The 25,223-nt window shown below is 43.2% G+C and overlaps 1 protein-coding gene across 2 annotated transcripts in view; it reads left to right on the top strand.

Annotated features, from left to right (window-relative positions):
- pde11a (phosphodiesterase 11a) overlaps positions 1–25,223 on the top strand; it is a 355,582-nt gene that overhangs the window by 155,190 nt on the left and 175,169 nt on the right. For both annotated transcript variants that reach the window (XM_080198223.1, XM_080198224.1), the window contains 3 exons: positions 2,399–2,539; positions 3,073–3,137; positions 22,348–22,480. In XM_080198223.1, coding sequence (XP_080054349.1) covers positions 2,399–2,539; positions 3,073–3,137; positions 22,348–22,480 — 339 coding nt within the window. The remainder of the gene's footprint in view (positions 1–2,398; positions 2,540–3,072; positions 3,138–22,347; positions 22,481–25,223) is intronic.

Genomic DNA, 25,223 nt, shown 5'->3' on the forward strand with positions numbered 1-25,223 from the left:
CTTAATTTTCTTTATTTTAGGTATTTCAGCACTTTTATAAAATAAAAGCAAGTAACTCTTTCCAAAATTAATAAAATATACTACTTATCTTTAAGGACCAAGCATTTGGAAGAGTCTTCAGCCAGAAGTGCCGAGTGGATGACCCATCTTGGCCTCCTGTGGAGGGGTCCGGCATCACAGATGCTAGTCTTCAACCAATTCGATTCACTCCATGTGATATAAAGAAATGGTTGAAGGTACTGGAAACTTCAAAGGCTATGGAACCTGACAATATTCCAACAATAATACTGAAGACAGTTGTGCTCCAGAACTTATCGCAGATCTAGCCAAGCTGTTTCACTACAGCCAAAACATTACACCTACCCAGCAATTGAAAAATTGCCCAGATATGTCCTGTACAGAAAAAGGACAAATCCAATCTCACCAATTACCACTCCATCAATCCAGTCTTGGTCACCATCACTAAAGTGATGGAAAGGGTCATCAACAATGCTATCAAGCGATACTTGCTTAGTAATAACCTGCTCACTGATGTTCAGTATGGGTCTGGTCTGGGCCAATCAGCTCCCGATCCATTACAACCTTTGTTCAAACTTGGACAAAAGAGCTGAACTCCAGAGGTGAGGTGAGAGTGACTGCTTATGACATCAAGGCAGCATTTGACCGAGTGTGACATCAAGGAGCCCAAGGAAAACTCAAGTTAATGGGAATTGGGGCAAAACTGCCCATTCATACTTGGCACAAAGGAAGATAGTTGTGGTTGTTGGAGGTCAATCATCTCAATCCTAGGCCCAACCATCTTCAGTTGCTTCATCAATGACCTTTCTTCCATCATAAGATTGGAAGTGATAATGTTTGGTGATGATTGAACAATTTTCAGAACCATTCGTGTCTCCTTTGATACAAAAGCAGTCCATGTACAAAGACATCAAGATCTGGACAAACCCAAGCTTGTGTTGACAAGTGGCAAATAAAATGCACGCTACACAAGCGCCAGGCAATGACCAGCTCCAGCAAGAGAGAATCTAACCATTGCACCTTGACATTCAGTGTCATTACCATCACTAAATCCTCCTGTTATCGACATCCTGGGAATTACCACCATTGTCCAGAAACTGAACTGGACTAGCCATATAAATGCTGTAACTATAAGAGCAGTAGTTAGCATTGTTGCCTCACAGTGCCAGGGACCCAGGTTTGATTTTCCGGCTTGGGTCACTGTCAGTGTGGCATGTGCGCGTTCTCACCGTGTATATGTTGGTTTCCTCCAGCTGCTCCAGTTTCCTCCCACAATCTGAAAGATGTGTTGACTAGGTGCATTGGCCCTACTAAATTTTCCCACAGTGTACCTGAACAGGTGCCGGAGTGTGGCAACTAGTGGATTTTCAGAGTGACTTCATTGCGGTGTTAATGTAACAAATAACTTGTAACAAATAAATAAACTTTTATTTTAGGTCAGAGGATAGGAATTCAGCAGAGAATAACTTATCTTCTGATTCCCCAAAGCTTTTCCACCATCTACAATACTCTAGTCAGGAGTGTGAGGGACTACTCTCCACTTGCCTCGATGAGTGCAGCTCCAACAACAAACACCTCCACGTCATCCTAAATAATGCAGCCCAACTGATTGGTATCCCATCCACTCCCTCACCATCGATGCATTATGGCAGCAGTGTGTATCATCTACAAGATGCACTGCAGGAATTCACCAAAGCTGCTTAGACAGTAGTTCCCTAAACCAGAACAACTACCATTTAGAAAGACAAGGGCAACAAATGCATGGGAACACCATGAAGGACCATCTTAACGTAGAAAATATCACTGTTCCTTCACTGTCACTGGATCAAAATTCTAGAGCTTCCTTTCTAACAGCTCTGTGGATGTACCTAAACCTCATGGACTGCAGCAGTCAAGAAGGCAGCAGACTACCACCATTTCTAGATCGGTTAGAGAGGGCAATATATGTTGGCCCACACAGCGATGCCCAGACCCCTTGAATAAATTTTGAAAAAAATGTGTATTGGTTATCAGCAAGCATCTGAATGAAGGCTCCTCTTAAGAATTTCAAACACAAAGGAAAAAGTTGAATGCGATCATAGAGACAAGGTAAAAAAGAGCTAATGCTGTGTGTATCTTGAATATTGATCTAAACAACAGGGAAAAACAGAAGCTGCATGACATTTCCTAAGCTCTAGTTTGGTTTCAAATGGAAAAAATTACACAAAAATAATAGAGAATAAAATTTATGAATTAACAGTCCCTAAGATCAGACATACATATGAAGCATGTCTTTCATTCCTGGTATTTTTCAATTACTAGCATTTTTCATTTCTCACTTTGTCATTGAATTAGATACATCGATACTAATGTGCTATGTTATCCCTATTGTATTAAACAGGCTCTGCTGGAAGTAGTTAATGATCTGTTTGAAGAGCAAACAGATTTGGAAAAGGTTGTGAGGAAAATAATGCACCGTGCACAAACACTGCTCAAATGTGAACGCTGTTCTGTACTGCTCCTTGAAGACATCGAGTCACCGGTAAGTTGGCTCCAAAAAGGCATAAAGGAAAGTCCAATATAAATATGAAGTGAGAAACAAAATGCTTTAAAATTGACAGAAAGCCTTTTTGGAACTAAAATCTCCATGAGAAATGCAACAAGCTAAATCCAAGGAAATCTAACCATCCATTTTGTTTGTATAGTAAGAGGTGTATCCTTTAGAAAAAGATATTCTTTCCATTTGCTTTTTCTAATATGATGGAAAGATCACAGTTAGCAACTGAATTCAGTAAAAATACCCTTATGTGTAACCTTTAGAGATCTGAAAGTATTAACTTTGATGAATTTTTCTATTTTACTTCTGTTGGAAGTGTTCTGCAAATCTATTGCTTTCAATTCATTTCATCTCCTGTCTCAGTGTTTCTTTTCTTTCAACTGAAGTAATCTGCTTAATAGAGCAACTCCAAATCTGAGGTGGAATGACATTTTATCTGAATGATCTATCTGAATAGAATACAGACATTTTTCTTCTGCACGTTATGACTCACATTTTCTCTCATTTTTTTGTGGCAGGTGGTAAAGTTTACAAAATCTTTTGAGCTCTTGTCTCCCAAATGCAGCGCAGATGCTGAAAGCAGGTAACGTCTATGTTGGATTTAACAAGAATACTGTGGGGTCTAAGATTCCCATTTGTGAGCAAATGACAAGTACACACGCAGATTGGTTGGTAGGACTGCTCAGGAGCAGTGGAGAATCTTTAAGGAGATCTTTTTCGGTGCTCAGCAGAAATATATTCCAATGGTAAAGAAGGAACGTAGGAGAAGGGATAATCAGCCGATGTTATCGAGGGAAATAAAGGAGAGTGTTAAGTTAAAAGCTGATGCGTTTAGAGTGGCTAAAAGTAGTGGGCGAGTAGAAGATTGGGAGAGGTTTAAAAATCAACAGAGAATGACTAAGAAGTTGATAAAGAAAGGAAGGATAGACTATGAAGCTAAACTAGCACTAAATATAGAAAGGACAGTAAGAGTTTTTACAAATATATAAAGAGGAGGAGGCTGGCTAGAGTGAATGTTGGACCCTTAGAGGATGAGAGGGAGGATTTAGTGGTGGGAGATGAGGAAATGGCGGAGGCCTTAAATAAGTTTTTTGCCTCGGTCTTCATGGAGGAGGACGCGAATAGTTTGCCGTACATTAAAGATAGAAGGATGGTAGGAGTTGAGGGCCTGAATGCAATTACTGTCACTAGAGAGGTAGTGCTTGATCGACTAGAGGGGCTGATGGTGGACAAGTCCCCAGGACCGGATGGAATGCATCCCAGGGTTCTGAAGGAAATGGCAGAGGTGATAGTAGATGCCTTAGTGATTATTTACCAAACTTCGCTGGATTCCGGGGAAGTGCCTGAAGATTGGAAAATGGCTAATGTTATGCCGCTGTTTAAAAAAGGTAGCAGGCAAAAGGCAGGGAATTATAGGCCGGTTAGTTTAACGTCTGTTGTTGGAAAAATGCTAGAATCCATCATCAAAGAAGAAGTAGCAAGGCACCTAGAGAAGAATTGTTTGATAGAGCAGATGCAGCACGGATTCGTTAAGGGGAAGTCGTGTTTGACAAATTTATTGGAATTCTATGAGGATGTGACTAGTGTGGTAGACAGAGGGGAACTGGTGGATGTGGTGTTTCTCGATTTTCAGAAGGCGTTTGATAAGGTGCTGCACAAAAGGTTGCTTCAGAAGGTTAGGGGGCATGGAGTTGGGGGTAAGGTGTTAGCGTGGATAGAGGATTGGCTGTCTAATAGGAGGCAGAGAGTTGGTATCATTGGGTGCTATTCTGATTGGCGGTTGGTGACTAGTGGAGTGCCGCAGGGATTGGTGCTGGGGCCTCAGCTATTTACCATTTATATAGATGATCTGGAGGAGGGGGCTGAGTGTAGGATGTCAAAATTTGCTGATGACACGAAGATGAGTGGAAAAGCAAATTGTGCGGAGGGTGTGGAAAGTCTGCAGAGGGATCTAAATAGGCTGAGCGAGTGGGCGAGGACCTGGCAGATGGAGTATAATGTTAGCAAGTGTGAGGTTATCCACTTTGGCAGGAACAATAGTAGGAGTGATTACTATTTAAAGGGTGAAAAGCTGCAGCATGCTACGGTGCAGAGGGACCTGGGGCTCCTTGTGCATGAGTCGCAAAAACCCAGTCTGCAGGTGCAACAGGTGATCAAGAAGGCAAATGGGATGCTGGCCTTTATAGCGAGGGGGATAGAATATAAAAGCAGGGAGGTATTGCTGTGACTGTACAGGGCACTGGTGAGGCCGCAGCTGGAGTACTGTGTGCAGTTTTAGTCGCCGCACTTGCGCAAGGATATTTTGGCCTTGGAGGGAGTGCAGAGGAGGTTCACTAGGCTGATACCAGAGATGAGGGGGTTGGCCTATGAAGAGAGACTAAATAGACTGGGTCTGTACTCGTTGGAGTTTAGAAGGATGAGGGGGGATCTTATAGAGACATATAAGATAATGAAGGGGATGGATAGGGTAGAGGTAGAGAGATTCTTCCCGCTCAGAAAGGACAGTAGGACTAGAGGGCACAGCCTCAAGATGTGGGGGGGGGGGGGGGGGTGCAGGGGGGTGCAGTTTAGAACAGAGTTGAGGAGGAACTTCTTCACTCAAAGGGTGGTGAATCTCTGGAATTCTCTGCCCGTTGAAGTGGTGGAGGCTACCTCGCTAAATATATTTAAGTCACGGGTAGATAGGTTTTTGGAAGGCAAGGGAATTAAGGGTTATGGGGAGAAAGCGGGAAAGTGGAACTGAGCCGCTTCAGATCAGCCATGATCTTATTGAATGGCGGGGCAGGCTCGAAGGGCTAGGTGGCCTACTCTTGCTCCTACTTCTTATGTTCTTATGTTTGCTGTCCACACAAATTGGAGAAGTGTGGACAATGTAGATATAAACTTGGGAGATTGCAGTTTGGGATATAGAGAATGAAAGATGCAAATTCACTGCAAAACTTGATTTTAAATAAGTACTTCATAGTTATTACCATTAACTACAAAGCAAAGTTCAATATAAATGTGATGTAAATTACAAGATTGCATTGTGTTTTTGAAACCACTTGTTATTAATATATATGTTCTTGATTGTACTAGGTTTTCTGTTCTGTTCTATATTTTAAGAAACTACTTCCAGATATATAAGTGCTGTTTTTAACACCAGTTGGAATAGAATGGAATGGTGACTGAGGGAGCAGTAAACTGCCCTGATGTCAGGACGAGCTCTGAATAATTTTAACTCCCAATCCTCATTTTAATATGTTTGATAGGCTGTTCCCCCCTGCACAATCTAGTAAAAAAGTCAATTTCTTCTCACTCTGTAATTTCTGGAAAGGACTCTGAGCCTATTTAAAGATAGTCTGTATCCCTTAAATGAGGTTGCATTTTCTTCTGCCTGTTTTAGTTGGAACTTTGTGGATGAGATTGTTGCTGAATTAGAGCTGCGTGGTTTACCAGCAGCTCTTTCCTGCCTGAAGAAAGGAATTTACTCTGCTGTGTTTTCAAACCAGCGCAACACAACCTGAAGAGTTTTATACTTTAGCATTAAGAACCTTTTATGTACCATTTCCAGAGGCTCAATACACAACGAAGCGTAGCTTATTGTCTTTTTGGCAAAAGCTGCAGCTAATTTAAAGGTAACAAGTTACTTCAAACAGCAAAAAGATGAAAAACACATTGGTGGTGTTGATTAAGGGATATCATTTCTTCATCTTTGAGAACTTAGATTGTGACACTTTTAATTTCCAAAGCATAATGACATTGGACGGAATTCTTCCACTTTGAAAATAAGTGGTGGCTGGCTCTGCGACACCTTTCCCACTGACTAGAATAAGCATAGTAAGAAGTCTCAAACACCAGGTTAAAGTCCAACAGGTTTATTTGGTAGCAAACGCCACTAGCTTCTGGGCCTTTGCCCCTTCGTTGGGTGAGTGGGGAGAATAAGCGTGCTAGACTCAATATTTTGAATGTTATTAATTATGCACAGGTGAGTTTCCCTCTCCTGGTGGGTCAGTAAACAATATGGTATCTCTTTGATCCCCTTTATTGTGAGCTTTTCATGCAGCTGTGCTGGAGTCCAGCTTTCTTCCCTTTGGTTTTTCCTCTGCTTCCCCTTGTTCTTCATCCTCATCCAATTCCTTGCCCCTCTGTGTACCATCATGAGCTCACACCCTTTCCCTATCCCTTTCTTGCACAACCCTTCTTCCATATTGCCCTCACTGTCTTTGTTAAGCCGTTACCTCCCTCACTTCACATTTCACCCCAGTTGTTCTTCAGACCTTTGTTGCAGTAGCTGCATGAGTCCTGCAACTTAGTGCTGTCCAGATAGATACTAGACAGTGTGTGGCACTCAGGGAAAGGAAATCCATGTATTCCCCAACCCCATGCACAGTACTGATCTGACATGGTGACACAGGAGGATCAATGGTTCCAACAGAATGGTGCCGTCCATGAAGACCAGCTTGGCATTGAGATGGAGGCAGGAAGCAGTCTGCCCTGGAAGAGTGGTGTACAGCACAATAGCAAAAGTCTCTGGCAAACTGAGGACTGGCTTGTGCACATCACTCATTAGCAATCAGGTTTGACAGCAACATAACTTCCCACTGACGTGATGCAAGATTGGAAGGCCTGAAGGGATGCCAGTGAGCAGCTGTTTTAATGGACAAATCATGAGATGCAAATGAATGTACATGGTGTTTGCGCCACCTATGGCAAGAGCGACCTGCCATTAACCTGCTGTTGGGAGAACTGTAACATGATTTTTACATTGACATGTTTCCAACTTTTTGACTCTTGCCACATTCACAATGTTCACCTGCCACCAAACACATTGTGGTTGGCTGGAGAATTCTGCCCTTGGTTTCAGAGTTTGAAAAAAATGGATTTGACCTGTCTCCCAGCACTGGAAAACCTATGTTAGCAGCCCAGAGGATGGATAAGTTTTGCAAGACAAGTTGCAGGATCTTCACCACCTTTGACTTAAACCACAGATGCCAAGTATCTGAAGAGAGGCTTCCAATTGAATATGCCCCAAACCAAGCTATTCCAGTGCAGCCACAACATTGGCATCTACCCAGCAGTATGGAAAATTGTCCAGATATATCCTGTACACAAGAAACAGAACAAATCCAAACCCACCAATTACTGCTCCATTAGTCTACTCTTGTTCATCAGTAAAGTCTTGGAATGGATCATCAACACCGTTATATTAAGCGGCACTTACTCAGCAATAATCTACTCATGGACCCTCAGTTTGGGTTTTGTCAGGGCCACTCAGCTCCTGATCTCATTACAGCCTTGGTTCAAACATGGACAAAAGAGCTGAATGTTTGAGGTGATGTGTGAGTGACTGCCCTTGACATCAAGGCAGCATTTGACTGAGTGTGGCATCAAGGAACCCTAGCAAAATTGAGCCAATGGGAATCGGGGAAAAACGTTTCATTGGTTGGAGTCATACTTGGCACAAAGTAAGATTACTGTGGTGGTTAGAGGTCAACCTCAGCCCCAGGACATTGCTGCAGAAGTTCCTCAGGGTAGTGTCCTAGGCCCACCATTTCAGCTGCTTCATCAATAACGGTCCTTCCAACACAAGATCAGAAGTGGGGTTGTTCGCTGATGACTGCACAATGTTCAGTACCATTTGCTACTCTTAAAAAACTGAAGCATTCCAAGTTCAAATGCATCAAGACCTGGACAACATCCAGGCATGGGCTGACAAGTGGCACCACATAAGTGCTAGATAATGACCATCTCCTACAAGAGACGATTTAACCAGCATCCCTTGACATTCAATAGTATTACCATCACTGAATTCCTCACTATCAATATCCTGGGGTTACCATTGACCAGAAGCTGAACTGAACCAGCAATATAAATGCTGTGGCTACTTGAGGTGGTCAAAGGCTGGAAATCTGCTGCAAATAACTCACCTCCTGACTCCACAAAGCCTGTCCACCATCTACAAGACAGAAATCAGTAGTTAATGCAATACCTTCCACTTGCCTGCGTGAGTGCAGATCCAACAACACTCAAAAAACATGACACCATCTAGGACAAAATAGCCCACTTGATTTCTACTCCTTGGAGTCATAGAGGTTTACAGCATGGAAATGGGTCCTTCGGCCCAACTTGTCCTTGCCGCCCTTTTTTTTCAAACCTCTAAGCTAATCCCAATTGCCCACATTTGGCCCATATCCCTCTATACCCATGTAACTATCTAAATGCTTTTTAAAAGACAAAATTGTACCCGCCTCTACTACCTCTGGCAGCTTGTTCCAGACACTTGCCCACCCTTGGTGTGAAAATATTGCCCCTCTGGACACTCTTGTATCTCTCCCATCTCACCTTAAACCTATGCCTTCTAGTTTTAGACAGCCCTACCTTTGGGAAAAGATATTGAAGACGTAGTTGATCTGTGCCCTTCATTATTTTATAGGCCTCTATAAGATCACCCCTCAGCCTCCTACATTCCAGAGGAGAAAGTCCCAGACTATCCAGCTCTCCTTATAACTCAATCCATCAAGTCTCGGTAACATCCTAGTAAATCTTTTCTGCACTCTGTCTAGTTTAATAATATCCTTTCTATAATACGTTGACCAGAATTGCACACAGTATTCCAAGTGTGGCATTACCAATGTCTTGTACAACTTTACCAAGACATTCTAACTCCTGTATTCAGTGTTCTGACCGATGAAACCAAGCATGCCGAATGCGTTCTTCACCACTCTGTCCACCTGTGACTCCACTTTCAAGGAGCTATGAACATGTACTTCTAGATCTCTTTGTTCTGTAACTCTCCCCAGTGCCTCACCATTAACTGTGTAAGTCCTGCCCTGGTTCAGTCCACCAAAATGCATCACCTCACATTTGTCTAATTTAAACTCCATCCGCCATTCTTTAGCCCACTGGCCCAATTGGTCAAGACCCTGTTGCAATTGGAGATAACTTTCTTCACTGTCCACAATGCCACCAGCCTTGGTGTCATCTGCAAACTTACTACCCATGCCTCCTATATTCTCATCCAAATCATTAATATATATGACAAATAATAGTGGACCCAGCACTGATCCCTGAGGCACACCGCTGGCCACAGGCCTCCACTTTGAAAAACAACTCTCTACAACTGCTGTCCATTTAGATACCTCAACCTGGATCCCTTGAGATTTAACCTTATGCAACAACCTACCATGCGGCACCTTGTCAAAGGCCTTGCTAAAGTCCATGTAGACAACATCAACTGCATCAACTGCACTGCCCTCATTTACCTTCTTGGTTACCCCTTCAAAAAACTCAATCAAATTTATGAGACATGATTTTTCACTCACAAAGCCATGCTGACTTGTGTCTCTGAATGCCTGTAGATCCTCTCAAAATACCTTCCAACAATTTACCCACCACAGATATGAGGCTCTCTGGACTGTCGTTCCCAGGCTTTTCCCTGCAGCCCTTTTTAAACAAAGGCATAACATTTGCTACTCTCCAATCTTCAGGCATCTCACCCATGACTATCGATGATTCAGATATCTCGGCTAGGGGACCTGCAATTTCCTCCCTAGCTTCCCACAATGTCCTGGGATGCACTTCATCGGGTCCCAGGGATTTATCTATCTTGATGCACTTTAAGACTTTCAGCACCTCCTTCTCTGTAATATGTACACTCCTCAAGACATCACTATTTATTTCTCCAAGTTCCCTATCATCCATGCTTTTCGCAACAGTAAATACTGATGAGAAATATTCATTTAGGATCTCACCCATCTCTTATGGATCCACACATAGATGACCTTGTTGATCCTTAAGAGGCCCTACTTTCTCCCTTGATACTCTTTTGCCCTTTATGTATTTGTAGAAGCTCTTTGGATTCTCCTTTGCCTTATCTGCCAAAACAATTTTATGTCCCCATTTTGCCCTTCTGTTTTCTCTCTTAACTCTACTCCTACACCCCCTATACTCTTCAAGGGATTCACTTGATCCCAGCTGCCTATGCATGTCATGTACCTCCTTCTTCATGACCAGGGCCTCAATATCCTAAGTCATCCGGGGTTCCCTACTTTTGCCAGCCTTGCCCTTCACTCTAAGCGGAATGTGTTTCTCCTGAACCCTGGTTATCACACTTTTGAAAGCATGCCACTTACCAGCCATCCCTTTGCCTTCCCACAGACTCCCCCAATTAATTTTTGAAAGTTCCTGCCTGATACCATCAAAATTGGCTTTGCCCTAATTTAGAATTTTAACTTTTGGGCCAGACCTATCATTCTCCATAGCTATCTTAAAACCAATTGAATCATGGTCACTGGTCCCAAAGTGATCCCTCACTAATACTTCTGTCACCTGCCCTTCCCTATTTCCCAAGGGGAGTCCACAAACATTCAATTCTTCCACAAATATTCAATCTCTCCACCACCGATGAACAGCAGCAGCTGTATGTACTAACTACAAGATGCACTGCAGGAACTCATCAGTGTTCCTTAGGCAAAACCCACAAGCACTATCATCTAGAAGAACAAGAGCAGCAGAAACCTGGAAAGATCATCACTTGGAAGCTTCCATCCAAACCACTCACCATTCTAACTTGGAACACGAGGGGACATAGCTTTAAATTAAGGAGTGGTAATTATAGGACTGATGTCAGAGGTAGGTTCTTTACTCAGAAAGTAGTGAGGGCGTGGAATGCCCTGCCTGCAGCAGTTGTGGACTCACCCATTTTATGGGCGTTTAAATGGTCAGTGGATAGGCATATGGATAACATTGGAATAGTTTAGGTTAGAGGGTCATTAGATTGGTTCCACTAGTCAGCGCAACATCGAGGGCCGAAGGGCCTGTACTGCGCTGAAATGTTCTATGTTCTAACTTGGAAGTATATCGCCGTTCCTTCGCTGTCATTAGCTCAAAATCCTGGAACACCCTCCCTAACACCACTATAGCTGTGCCAACACCATGGGTCTCAAGAAGACAGTTCACTGCCACCTTTGCAAGAGCAACTAGGGATGGGCAATAAATGCTGGGCTGGCCAGCAATGCCCACATCCCATAAATCATTTTTTAAAAATGGTGCAATCAACTGGGTGTCTTGATTTAACTTTAAATTAGGAACAGTTGGCTGCTATCAACAGAAGGATGAAGGTATTTAATACTCCTTCGTTTTGCTCACATCCTTCTGATCCTATGAAACATGGTGCAGCCATAAACTGAGAACTGCCATTAGATCAGAGGTACCATTTAAAATATTATGCACAACCACTTACGTTTTGTATGCATAGGTTCTTTCAATGTGAAAACTGCGCAACTCAAGTGAAGGTGACTGCCGAGGATCAGCAAACATGTGCCAAGATCACAAGGCTGAAGTTGTTTTCCTGTTTAGTGATTTTTCAGTGGGATCAGCAGCAATAGATGCAGGAAATAACCCTGTGCTCCAAAAAGAATAAAATTCTCTCAGTTCAAATATTTATGGCATTCTGCACTAAAGCACCAGGGCTGCTTTCTGGAGAACAAGAAATCATGTGGAAAATGATCAGGTTTCGCCTTTCTAATAATTGAGTGAAAATGATCACTTATTGGGTTAATCCAAGGTCTTATACTCACGCAAGTGCCATCTTAGGCAACTTGCTTGTAAAAGAATCCTGCACTTGGCGAAATATGTATATCAAGTGCTACCACAGTCTCCAAGCCAGGTAAACTTGCAAAAGTGTTGTTCTTGCCATCAAAATACAGGTCAGTTGTTTGATACAAGTAAGCCCTGCAGACTGCCTGATGTATCACACAGTAAAACTGTGTCCCAGATAGTCACGGAATACAGAAGCTGGACTCCTCTCACGTGCTGAGGTACATGTTGAAGGCTCCATAAATACAGGTCTCCAGATAGTGACGGTTGTGGCCTGAACAACTTAGGCTTTGTTGCATCAAAACTAGACTGTCCATCATGAATTCCTCTTCCTCCTAAAATTATCTAGAATGTCCAGAACCCTCAAAGGACCATCTCTCCCCGCCACTCCTCATGAAGCGATTTCAAAGCCAGCATTAACCACGAATAATGAAGTAAACTATTGACTGTGATAAATGAAACAGATGATAAGGACACAATTCAGGTAAAGCCAATTAATACAAAGAGCAAAATAAAACAACAGCTAACTTGTTGAACCTGCATTGCTGCAGCACATATAAGAGAAATCATTGTCCTTGCCCATTGGCATCTCAGTACAATTTTTCCATGTTTGCTAATACCATGGGTGTGATGCATGAAAGGCCTGCCCTTGTTACCACTGCCACCAGTTATTGTTAGAGCAAGATCTATTGATCAATCAACTGATCGATCAATTTATCTATCAATCTACCTGCCTACCGATCGATCAATCTATCAATCTGTCGATCTACTGTTTGACCTGTCAACTGATCAATTTATCTAACTATTGCTGTCAATAAATCTCTTATCTCCATGGAGCAGCAATCACTATTAAATTGGTACTCTCCTTATTACTTACCTCACACTGGAGATCCACATTTCTTAGCTGAACTGGGCCTGCTGAGAAATGTGGATCATACCTGCCTCGGGAGTCTTTCCCTTGTGCAGCAGCAGTGGGGGAGCCAAGCCATACCCACCTTTTACAGCACCAGCTGCCATATTCTCGTAAGTTTAAATGTTTCCTAACCTCTTAGACATAGAGGGGGTAAATGGGTGAGGGAATAGGTTGGTGGGTGGATTGGAGAGGTTGAGAGGGTAGTTGTGGGGTAGCTGGGGATTGGGGTTGGGTGGCAGGTGAGTGGTTGAGGGTCTAAGGTGTGCCAGATGTCTAGAGGGTAGTCGGTGGTAGTTTACGAGTTGTTGGAGATCAACGCTAGTCAGAGGTTGGAAGTAGCTGGGGTGCCAGGGATAAAGTTTACCTCCAACTTTAGTGGATATAGTGGTAGTCAAGGCGTTGGGTATATTTGAGGTATATTTGGGTGTTCTGGGGCAGTAGTCAGAGGTGGGTGGGTAGTCACAAGTGGGAGGGCTGTAAGGGATGGGAGTGTAATGGCGGTAGTTATGGTGAGGGTATTCACGGAGCCTGGAGGTAGTCAGGTCAAGGGAGGTAGTTGGGCAATCTGGGAGTTATCATGGGGTCAGGGATGTTGTGGGAGGTGGGGGGGGAGGGTGCATTGGGAAATTGTGATGTCAGTAGAATAGTGACCCTTCAAATAGAACTTGTTTTAAACTTTCTAATGTTTCCTGGATAACTATTCTGCTAATTGAGTCAGAACCATCCAAAGTCTCTGATTCTAATTCAAAGTTTTGGAGAGGTCCAGATGCTGGATAATTGACTAATGGAATTTGAAACTTCCTGGGCAATTCCTGTGGAATCCTTGTGTTGGGCGTTCAGGGGGGTCCCCAGTACATCTTCCAGGCTACCTCCAGGGAATGACCATCTGGAAACCGGAAGATCTGGTTCTGACTGTCAATGTGTCTGTCTGTCTTTCCCTCCCTATCAGTAAGAAGTAATGATGTCAAAATGCTGGTCCAGACTCCACAAAAATTGGGAGTTAGGGGCCATTATACTGTTGGAATTATCTTGATACTTTTCATGAAATAAAACACCACGTTCCCCATGAAATAACTCCTCCGAGGCTGGTGTCCCTATGCTAAATTTAAATTTATTTGCGTACTAAGCAATACTTAGACTGGTACTTCCTCATACAGGGTATAAACCTGGAGTTCCAGTGTACCTGAAGTTCCAGTAACCACTTTATGTACACATGCAGGCCTGTTTGGCTGGACAAGCCATTACTGCCTTAATCTGAGAACTCATATTCTCAGTGGTCCACACTGTGGGCCTCATTAAAGTCATTACATACCTCCCACTCTAGGTTGAAGGAACTTAAACAGTTTGTTCGCCTTGAAGCTTCATGAGGTGTTTAAGTGCTGGGTCTAGTTTCTCAAGCTTTGTGTCTAATGTTGGTGGGGTGTAATGAATTGGTGCCTGTCTCTTGCATCTGAAACGTCAAGGCACGAGTTTACTCCCTTGAATGGTCAGGGAGTAGACTCGGCTACGTCCGCTGTGTCTATTTCAGACTCAACAATTGCAATGCCTGGAAACAGAAAGTGGGAGCTGGCAGAGCCTCAAAGTCTTTCTGAGGCTCCGGTCCTGCTGAACGTTGTTTGTTCCTGAATGGTCCAGGTGTTTTCTCAGGATGGCATCCTCTGTATGAACCTTATATGAAACTGATCCCATCCTTGTCGCCACTGAAATAACTCTGAGGCCGGCATCCCTTCACCAAATTTAAATTTATTCATAAGCAATACTCAGGTACTTCCTCATACAGAGTATAAACTTGGAGTTCCAGTAACGCTGACACTTAGGTACACATGCAGGACTCCTTAATTGGACTGTCTTAATCTGGGAGTTCATATCCTAAGAGGTCCACACCGTGGACCTTATTAAAGTCATAACATCCCACAGTTGGTTTCTGAAGAGCACGGTATGTAAGGAAGCAACTGAACCAATAGAATAGGCTCTTTGATTCTCCTTTGATTCATATAAGGTTTGCACTTCCGAATCTTCACTGCTGGAATTGCTGGCCATCTGAGTCTGCCACCTAAACCTACAATCAACTCCAACGTTATCCTAAGGAAGCATTCTAGTGGAATAAATCCACAGTATACTGTTAGCTTATCTATTGGGTGGATAATAGGTGTATCTACTGATAACAAACGGCGTAGAAAGATTCAGTGAAGCATTTCTAAAATGAATTAATAGTATTTCAATTTTGTTCCTTCTGATGGGCCTTTCTAACTTGTTGATTTGGGTTAATGTTAGATGATAATGAGGCTGGTTGATTTGTATGGTAGATAACAAGTAGCACTATTGGAGAAAGCAGTAAGACAAGTTGATGGTCTTATATTGCATTGACCTTCACACTTATAATTACATTCATAAATCTGAACTCGTCAGCTAATCTTTTTTGGAGTGTCCTTGTGCTGCACTTCAGCTAAAAGTGCAGACAGAAGTGGGCCAGTGTACAAAATATATGCTTGTTTGTTACTATTTTATGAAACGGAAAGTAAACAAAACAGCCAGACTAGAAATCTTTGCCTTGGTTACATTAACTGCTTCTGATTCTTAAAAGTTCTGTTCAGCTAACCAAATTATGTGTAAAATTCAGATGTTAAACTTGGCACAGCCAGGACTGGTGTGGGGGTTGGGGGCAATCGGGAGTTGCAATGAAGGGTGATGGGAAGAAGCATCAATTTTGATTCCTGTAAACAAGGTCCAGGAGATAAAATCTGTTAACTTGATCACTCCAGTGACCTCAGTGGTTTGTTGCCATCTTTAAGTTGAAATTGTCCCTTAAATAGCTAGATTCCCATTGCCATAATGAGAGAACAGCCTTTTAGAAAGGAAGGTAAAAAACAGATTGGTATTTATATGATGCCTTTTATTATATCAGGATGTCCTAAAGTGCATTATAGCCAATTAAATACTCTTGGAAGCCTGTTCTTTATTCAGTTATGGGATTTGGGCATCACTGGTAATGTCTGCATTTATTGCTCATCCCTAACTATTCTTGAAATGTGGTGAAATTTGAATCGTTGCAGTTCATGTGATGCAAGTTCATCCACATTGCTGCTGGCATTAAGTTTCAGGTCTTTGACGCAGCAATGATGAAAGAACAGTGATATATTTCCAAATCAGGCTGATGGTCTGACAGATGTTTCACCCACCAGTCAGAGAACCGACAGGGGACCCTTATCAGTTCCCTGGGGTGGCCCAGTCAAATCAAGTGTCCTTCAAGCACTTCAGTGACCACTCTGACTCTTTCACACTCTTGAGGTCCCTGGCGGCAGAAGTCTTGCTGGACAATCAGCCTGACAACTCCACATTGTTGCCAGCACCAGCAAGAGCGATGACAACTGGTAGCAATGTACCCAACAGCAGTCCAGGAGCATCATGTGACCACTGGCCAAAGCTGAGTGAAGACAGGGTGGAGCTTGCATGGTGGAGGGGGAGGGAGGTGAGTACGGTTGCAGGATGGGGGGTGTGTGGGAATCAATAGCCTTCCTGACACCCAGAACACGAGATGGGTATTAGTGGCCTTCCCAACAGTCGTCCTTTAGTTATATACAGAGTGGTTGAAGAATGTGCGGCCTTCTCAGGGGCATTGGAAAGCCATGTGACATCTGTTTAATCCCTGAACCACCATTAAATTCTGAGGATTCAGGGTTAATGGATGTCATTTGGCTTATTAATGAGCTAATTGGCATCCTACCACCAGCAGATAGGAATCCAGCAGCAGTCTCTTTCAGCCTCTGATGTAATCAGGGGAAGTTTTGCAGCCATTAGGAGACTGACAAGGGGTCCCTTCCACAAATAGGTGTGCTCAGCCACAATGTTTTCCACCATAGCAGGCTGCATAAAATCTGGCCGAGTGTGTGACATGGATGGAAACTTGAAAGTGATTGTGTACTCATGCACCTACAGCCCTTGTCTTTCAAGGCAGCAGGAGCCATGGGATTGGGTGGTTCTGTTGAAGAGCCTTGGGGAGTTGCTGGGGTGCTTCTTGTAGATACCTCACACTGCTGTCAATGTGCACTGGAGAAAATGAAAGTTCAAGATGCCAAATCAAGCAGGCTGCTTTATTTTGGATGGCATTGAGCTAATAGTATTGCTGGAGTTGCACCCGTGCAGGCGTGGCAAGTATTCCATTACAATCCTGACATTCTTGTAAGTCAGTGGAAAAATGCTGGTGACTCTGGAGGTGAGCCATTGGCCACAAAACGTTCAGCCTCAGACCTCCTCCTGTGGTCACAATATTTATTTGGCTGGTCCAGTTAAGTTGCTGGTCGTGACCCACATGATTGTGATGATGGAGAACTTAGTGATGGTATTTCTTCTTTAATTATTTCATGGGATTTGGACATCTCTGGCTAGGCCATTATTTATTGCCCAGCTCTAATTGCCCACGAGAAAAGCTGGTGATCCAGCTTCTTGAACTGCTACTGTCCCTGTGGTGTAGGTACACCCTCATTAATGTTAAGGAGGAAGTTCTAGGATTTTGATCTAGTGACAGTGAAGTAACAACAGATGATATGATTCCAAATCAGGATGATGTCTAAAGCAAAATACTGTGGATGCTGGAACATAAAACGAAACTAGAAAATGCGGAGAAATCAACAGATCTGAGAGCATTTGTGGAGAAAATAGAGCTAATGTCAGCTCTATTCTCTCTCTACTGGTGCTGTTAGACTTGCTGAGTTTCTCCAGCATTATCTGTTTTTGTTTCAGGATGATGTCTGTTTTGCAGGGGAGCTTGAACTTGCACGTGTTGGAGTACCCATGCATATGCTGCCTTGTCCTGTTTGTTGGTAGAGGTCATGGGTTTGGAAGGTGCTGTCAAAGGAACTTTGGTGAGTTGGTGCAGTGCATCTTGTAGATGGTACAGTGCTGTCACTGTGCATTGGTGGTGTGGTGGATGGGGTGCTAATCTAGTAGACTGTGTTCTGGATGGAGTTGCGTTTCTTGAGCTTTTTCAGTTGGAGCTGCAATGACCCAAGCAAGTGGAGAATATATTAAATTCTGTTATTGGGGATGGTCATTGCTACTTACCACTTATCAGCCCAAGTCTGAACCTTGTTGAGGTTTTGATGCACATGGACACAAACTACTTTATATCTGAGGAGTCACGAATTGTGCTTAACATTGTGCAATTGTGCGAACATCCCCCTTCTGACCTTATGATGAAGGGAGGGTCATTGACAAAGCAGCTGGGGATGGTTGGGCCTAGGATACTACCCTGAGGAACTCCTGTAATGGTGTCCTGGAATTGAGATGTTTGACCATCAATCACCACAGCCATCTTCCTTTATGCCATACATGACTCCAGCCAATGGAGAATCTACTCCCTGATTCCCATTGACTCCAGTTTTGTGAGGTCCCCTTGATACCACACACAGTCAAAAATGCTGCCTTAATATCAATGACAGTCACTCTCATCTCTGGAATTTAGTTCTCATGTCAAAATTTAAATCAAAACTGTAATGAGGTCAGGTGCTAAGTCGTTCTAGTGGAATTAAAACTGAGCGTCCACGAGCAGGTTATTGCAGAGTAAGTATTGCTTGTTAGTACTGTGGATGACCTCTTCAATACTTTGCTGGTTATCAAGACTAGACTGAAGGGAGCAATAATTGGCTGGGTTGGATTTGTCCTAATTTTTAAGTATAGGAAATAACTGGGCAGTTTTCCAATTTGCCAGTATTGCAGACTGGCAAGTTCTGTGCTTGTGCTCCTGCTCCCAGCTTACAAACAAAAACTGAAGCAGGAGAATCCATCAAAGAGTCGTGAAATGTTGGTCTGAGGAATCAGATGATCTCCTATGGTGCTGCATGGAGTCAGTGGATTAGTCAGTACTTAAAAACTCTGCGACCAGCCTGAACGAGTATGCCACTACAGTAACTGACTTCATAAGTAAGTATATAGAAGTCTGTGCGCCAAAGAAGCAAATCCACATGTTCCTCAACCAGAAGCCATGGATGAACAGGGATATTTGCTGCTTGCTGAAGTCCAGGCCTGAGGCGTTCACTGACCTATGCAAGAAGCCAGATACGACCTAAGGAGATCCATCAAAGATACCAAAAGACAATACCATACCAAGTTAGAGTCCCACACTAGCCACACCAACATCCGCTGACTATGGCAAGGTTTCCAAGACATAACAGGCTACAAAATGAAGGCATGTAAAATTGCTGGCTCCAACTCACCCCTCCCTGATGAGCTCAATGCATTTTACACCTGTTTTGAACAAGAGGTCAGTGAGAGCATGCCCTCCACCCTGGAAGCCCTGGATGAACGTATATCTGGGTCACCATTGCAGATGCCAGAGCAGCTTTCTTGAAGGTCAACCCACGGAAAGCAACTGGCCCAGATGGGGTACCCGGACATGCACTCAGATCCTGCATGGATCAGCTGGTGGAGGTATTCACAAACATCTGCAACCTGTCTTTACAACAATCTGAGGTCCCTATCTGCTTCAAGAAGATGACCGTTATCCTGGTACCTAAGAAAAACCAAGCAGCGTGCCTTAATGACTATCAGCCGATGCTCTGACATCCATCATCATGAAGTGCTTTGAAAGGTTAGTCGTGGCATGAATCAGTTCCAACCTCACGGACTACCTGGATCCACTACAATTTGCCCACTGCAACAGGTCCACAGCAGACGTCATTTTCCTGGCCCTGCACTCAACCCTAGAACACCTAGATAACAAGGACACCTATGTCAGATTCCTGTTTATTGACTACAGTTCAGCCTTCAACACTATTATTCCCATGAAACTCATCTCCAAACTCCGTGGCCTGGACCTTGGCACCTCCTTCTGCGACTGGGTCCTGAACCTCCTAACTCTCAGACCACAATCAGTAAGGACAGGCAACAACCCCTCCTCCACGATCATCCTCAACATCGGTGCCCCACAAGACTGTGTTCTCAGCCCCCTATTATACTCCTTATACAACCATGACTGTGCAGCCAAATTCTCCTCCAATTCGATTTTCAAGTTTGCTGATGACACCACCGTAATGGGTCAGATCGCAAACAATGACACGACAGAGTACAGGAATGAGATAGAGAATCTAGTGAACTGGTGCAGCAACAATAATCTCTCCCTCAATGTCAACAAAACGAAGAAGATTGTCATCGACTTCAGGAAGCTTAAAGGAGGACAAGCCCCTGCATACATCAATGGGGCCGAAATAGAAAGGGTCGAGAGCTTCAAGTTTTTCGGTGTCCTGATCACCAACAATCTGTCCTGATCCCCCCAATGCCGACACTATAGTTAAGAAAGCCCACCAACGCCTCTACTTTCTCAGAAGACTAAGCAAATTTGGCATGTCAGCTAGATTCTCACCAATATTTACACCATAAAGAGCATTCTTTCTGGTTTATCACTGCTTGGTATGGCTCCTGCTCTGTCCAAGACCACAAGGAACGAAAAAAGATTGTGAATGTAGCTCAATCCATCACATAAACCAGCCTCCCATCCATTGACTCTGTCTATACTTCCCACTGCCTCGGCAAAGCAGCCAGCATAATTAAGGACCCCACGCACCCCGGACATTCTCTCTTCCAGCTTCTTCCATCGGGAAAAAAAAACAAAAGTCTGAGGTCACGTACCAACCGACTCCCTGCTGCTGTCAGACTTTTGAGTAGACTTGCCTTGCATTAAGTTGATCTTTCTCTACACCCTAGCTATGACTGTAACACTACATTCTGCACTGTCTCATTTCCTTCTCTATGACTGGGATGTTTTGTCGTATAGCACGCAAGAAACAATACTTTTTGCTGTATGTTAATACATGTGACAATAATAAATCAAATCAAATCAAAGCTGTACTAGAATAAATTGGTTATAGGTGTCTAACGCATGAAGATAATGGGGTGATTCTCCCATCCCGCTATGCTAATTTTTTAGCACAGTGGACCGGGAGATTCGAGCAGTATGGGACCCGCGCCAGGTAATTCCAGCGTTACATCCATGCCAGAAATTAGCAGGGAGCCACATAAATTATTCAACTAGGTATCACCATGCAATTTAAATATCAGTCTTGGGCCCACTAGCCTCTCCCCCTCCTGCCAGGAGCATTTCACGCCAGCAGGATTCACGATAGCTCCCCACTTTCGGGGAGCCAGTGGCCCAACCCTGCTCAAGTGAAAGGGGGGAAATCGGGGGCCTCCAGAAGGTCAGGTGCCAGTAGGGTGTACCTTGGCAGTGCCAGTCTGAGACCTTTGGCCAGCAATCAGGAAGCCGGCAGACAAGGGCCACTGAGCATGCACTGATTTCGGCACTAATGATCTGCGCATATGCAGTATCCCATGCAGTGCTTTGCTGCCGGCCTCTCCAGTGGGAATACTGGGCCTCTGAATTTCAGCATGATTTTTGCAGTGCACAGAGTGTGGGAGATTCTTTTTGAAACTCTCACTGAAAAAATCAGCGGGATTTATTCCAGTTTTCACACAAATTCGCCACTTAGAAATTTTTTGGGAGAATCCCAGTCAATGCCTTTGAATGACAACAGCTGGTGGTTAGACTCTCCCTTGTTGGGGATAGTATTTGCTTGGCACCTGTATGACACAAATATTACTTGCTGTTTACCGGTTGAATCCTGAATGTTGTCCAGTTCTTGCTTCAGTGCTTCTTATCTGAGGAATTGCGAATGGAACTGAATACTGCAAATATTAACCAACACGCCTACTTCAGACCTTATGATGGAAAGAGTACCATTGATCTCGAGATAGTTGAGTTTAGGATCCTTCCCTGAGGAACTCCTACAGCAATGTCCTGGGGCTGAAATGCTTGGTCTCCACCAACCACAACAAGCTTCCTTTGTGCTAGATTTGATTACAACGTAAAGAGCTTCCCTACTGATACCTCTTCAATTTTTCTGGAACTCCTTGGTGCTATGCTCATTCAAATGCAGCCTTGGTGCCAAGGGTAGTCATTCCCAATTTACCTCTGAATTCAGCTCTTTTTGGACAAAGGTTTTTGGTCTCTGTTTGGACCAAGTCTGTATTGAGGCCTGGAAATGACAGGTCTTGGAAGAACTCAAACTGAGCAGTGGTGATTGGGTGTTGGTGAGTAATGTTACTTGATGGCACTGTCAGAGACACTTCATCACTTTGGAGGATGAAAAGTGTTTTTGAAGTGTAATTGTAATATGTTGTATTTAAGAAATAAGTTGATTAAGTTAAGTGCATGCCTGTCTAATTTGGCCAAATTAACTGTACAACTGTTTAAATTAAGTGATGTGTGTTGTGAGTTTAGAGTAATTATGTCTCTTATGTTTTTCAACAGCTCTAAAGACAGCATAGAAAAAGCATCGTATTCAGATTGGCTAATTAACAACAGTATTGCTGAGCTTGTAGCTTCAACAGGTCTCCCAGTGAACATCAGTGATGCATATCAAGATCCACGGTTTGATGCTGAAGTGAGTAACCCTTCAAACTAGGTCCCAAATAACAAATTCTCATGTTTTACGAGAATTAATTCTGTGAAATGCTGATCTCCATGATGCTACAGGGCTCCAATGTATAATCATGAGCCAATGGCTATGAAGTACAAATGAGAATCTACCTGCCTTTAGAATGATACAAAGACGCCTCCCAAATACAGATTTGTGAGACCTATATTTTCATGGCTACGTTGCCTGAATGTCGCATTAAGCAGAGGAAAGCAATTGATAAGAGGCAGAACTTGTCTCTATAGCCCTATAATGTACAATTGTTTGAAGTCAGACGATTGTAAATAATCATTCGCGGTGATGTCAGCTTACTGCCACAGAATCAATACAGGTCCACTGGGATAATTCCATACACTGTAATGTGCTACTAAAATATTTTCCACAATTTAAACAAAAAGGCCCATTAAAATCCCTTTAGGATGCTTCAAAATAAACATTATTGTAAAGATTATAATGAGTGTGATAACTTTGTCAAAGGCTTCTCACATATTCAACATTTCATTCTTTGGCTGGAATTTGCCCATTTCTCCAGCCCTGCTGCTGTGAACGGATTTTGGCTGAGCACCAAATTCTCCATTCTCGCTGGCAGCCGTAGTAGGATGTGCGGGACCAGAGACTTCCAGCTTTTATCTTTTAAAGAAAATAGTTGGTAAATTATAGGGTTAAATGGAAGATCTTTGCCCCTGAGTTGAAGCAGCCTACTCATGTATTCACAGTTTTCAATGACAAAAAAATAATTATTGTAGACTGTATGATTTGGGCTAACATTTATTAAAAGTTATAATTAAGTAGCAAAAGAACACTCAGCACAATCTACTAAATTAGCACTTCAATCCCCCATATTACACCATTTTTTGTGCTCATCAAGTGAGCAATGTTTACGATGGAAAATGGAGCTCTTCCTGTTTCAGCCTTTCACCACCAAGCACTCATAGGTCAGATATATCAGCACAATAAAGCTTCTTCTATAGTGTGAATAACCTACTGTAGCCTCAGGCTGAGAAGAGCACCCTCTACTGCATCAATGTGACATTTTTTCCATTTCACATCTGCCATCCTGTGGCATCTGAGTGAGACTGCCAATTAATACCAGGGTTTGTATTAAAGTCCATCTCCACAAGCAATTGAATTGAAATTGCCCAAACTAATTCTGTACAAAACCTTTGTAGCTAGACTCATCCATCAAAAAGGACTGCATTTGAACCTGAAAAAAAGAAATTGCATTTTATAACTTTTCAGACCTCGGGATGATTCAAAGTGCTTTACAGCCAGTAAACTATTTTAAAATGTAGTCACTATTAATGGAGTGAAATGCAGCAGTCAATTTTTTTCACTGCAAGGTCTCACAAACTGTAATGAAATAATGACTAAATGATTCATTGGTGATGTTAGTTGAGGAATAATTTTTGGCCAGGATACCAGGTGAACTCCCCCATCTTCTTTGAATAGTGACATGACATTTCTTACATCCACCTAAGGGAATAAAAGCTCCCTAAATACAATCGGCTTTTTTCTAATCCACTAAGCCATTCTGTTTATAACATTTAACTTCCACTCCCTTGGTTCACAAACCACAGGTTGAATATGCTTTATCAATACATCCAAAAACCCAACATATCCAAAAATCAAACACTTTTTGAATGGCTATGCAGTCAATCTGTATGTTAATAAAGCAATGTGAAATTATTTCACAGATAAAATAATTAACAGGTAAGAAGTAGGGAGTGTGAGTGAGCAAATTGAGGAAAACTTAGTATTTGCAGACTGTGGCTAGCCGAAGCTTATGCTGTTGTAAGGCAAGTAGGCCTAGGTTTACCATATATACAGTAGATCCAGCCTTAGTTGCCAGAGAGCTTGCAAGATACAACATTGACATTGCAGCCCTGAGCGAAACTCGTCTTGCCAACGTATGTCAGTTGACTGAAACTGGAGGTGGATACACTTTTTTCTGGAGCGGTCGCTGCAGCGATGAGCGTCGTGATGCTGGAGTTGGATTCACCGTCAGGAGTCACCTTGTTTGGAAACTTGATAGTCTACCCAAAGGTGTGAACGACCGGCTTATGACAGCTTCCGCTACAGAACAGAAGTCAAGCCACCCTGATCAGCGCCTATGACCCCACAATGAACAACCCGGACAAGATGAAAGACAAGTTCTATGAAGAACTAGACGCCCTACGATCAGCAGTGAGCAGTACCGATAAGCTGATCTTGCTTGGCAATTTCAATGCAAGAGTAGGGTGTGACTCTGCAATCTGGCAGGGAGTCATTGGGAGGCATGGAGTGGGCAAGTGTAACAGTAATGGCCTACTCTTACTGAAGACCTGTGCAGCACACGACCTCTTCATCACCAACACAACCTTCCGTCTGCCTACCCGTAACAAGACCTCCTGGATGCAACCCCGCTCTAAGCATTGGCATCTTATCGACTATGTCATTGTCAGGAGAAAAGATAGGCAGGATGTCAGAATAACCAAGGCCACGTGTGGTGCTGACTGCTGGACAGATCACCGGCTGTCTCCAAAATGAGGCTCCACATCAGACCCAAGAGGCGACCACAAGGAAGCAAGGTTATGAAAAGAATCAATGCTAAACCAAGCTAAAGAACCTCAGCATAGCTTCAGCACTGGCTGAAGACTTTAGAAATCAAGCTTGCTGACCTACACCTCGCAGACAGCGCTGAGGACGACTGGGAATGCTTCAGGGATGCTAG

Source organism: Carcharhinus amblyrhynchos, chromosome 11, assembly GCF_965287045.1.
Source record: "Carcharhinus amblyrhynchos chromosome 11, sCarAmb.v2.hapA, whole genome shotgun sequence".
Taxonomy (NCBI): domain Eukaryota; kingdom Metazoa; phylum Chordata; class Chondrichthyes; order Carcharhiniformes; family Carcharhinidae; genus Carcharhinus; species Carcharhinus amblyrhynchos.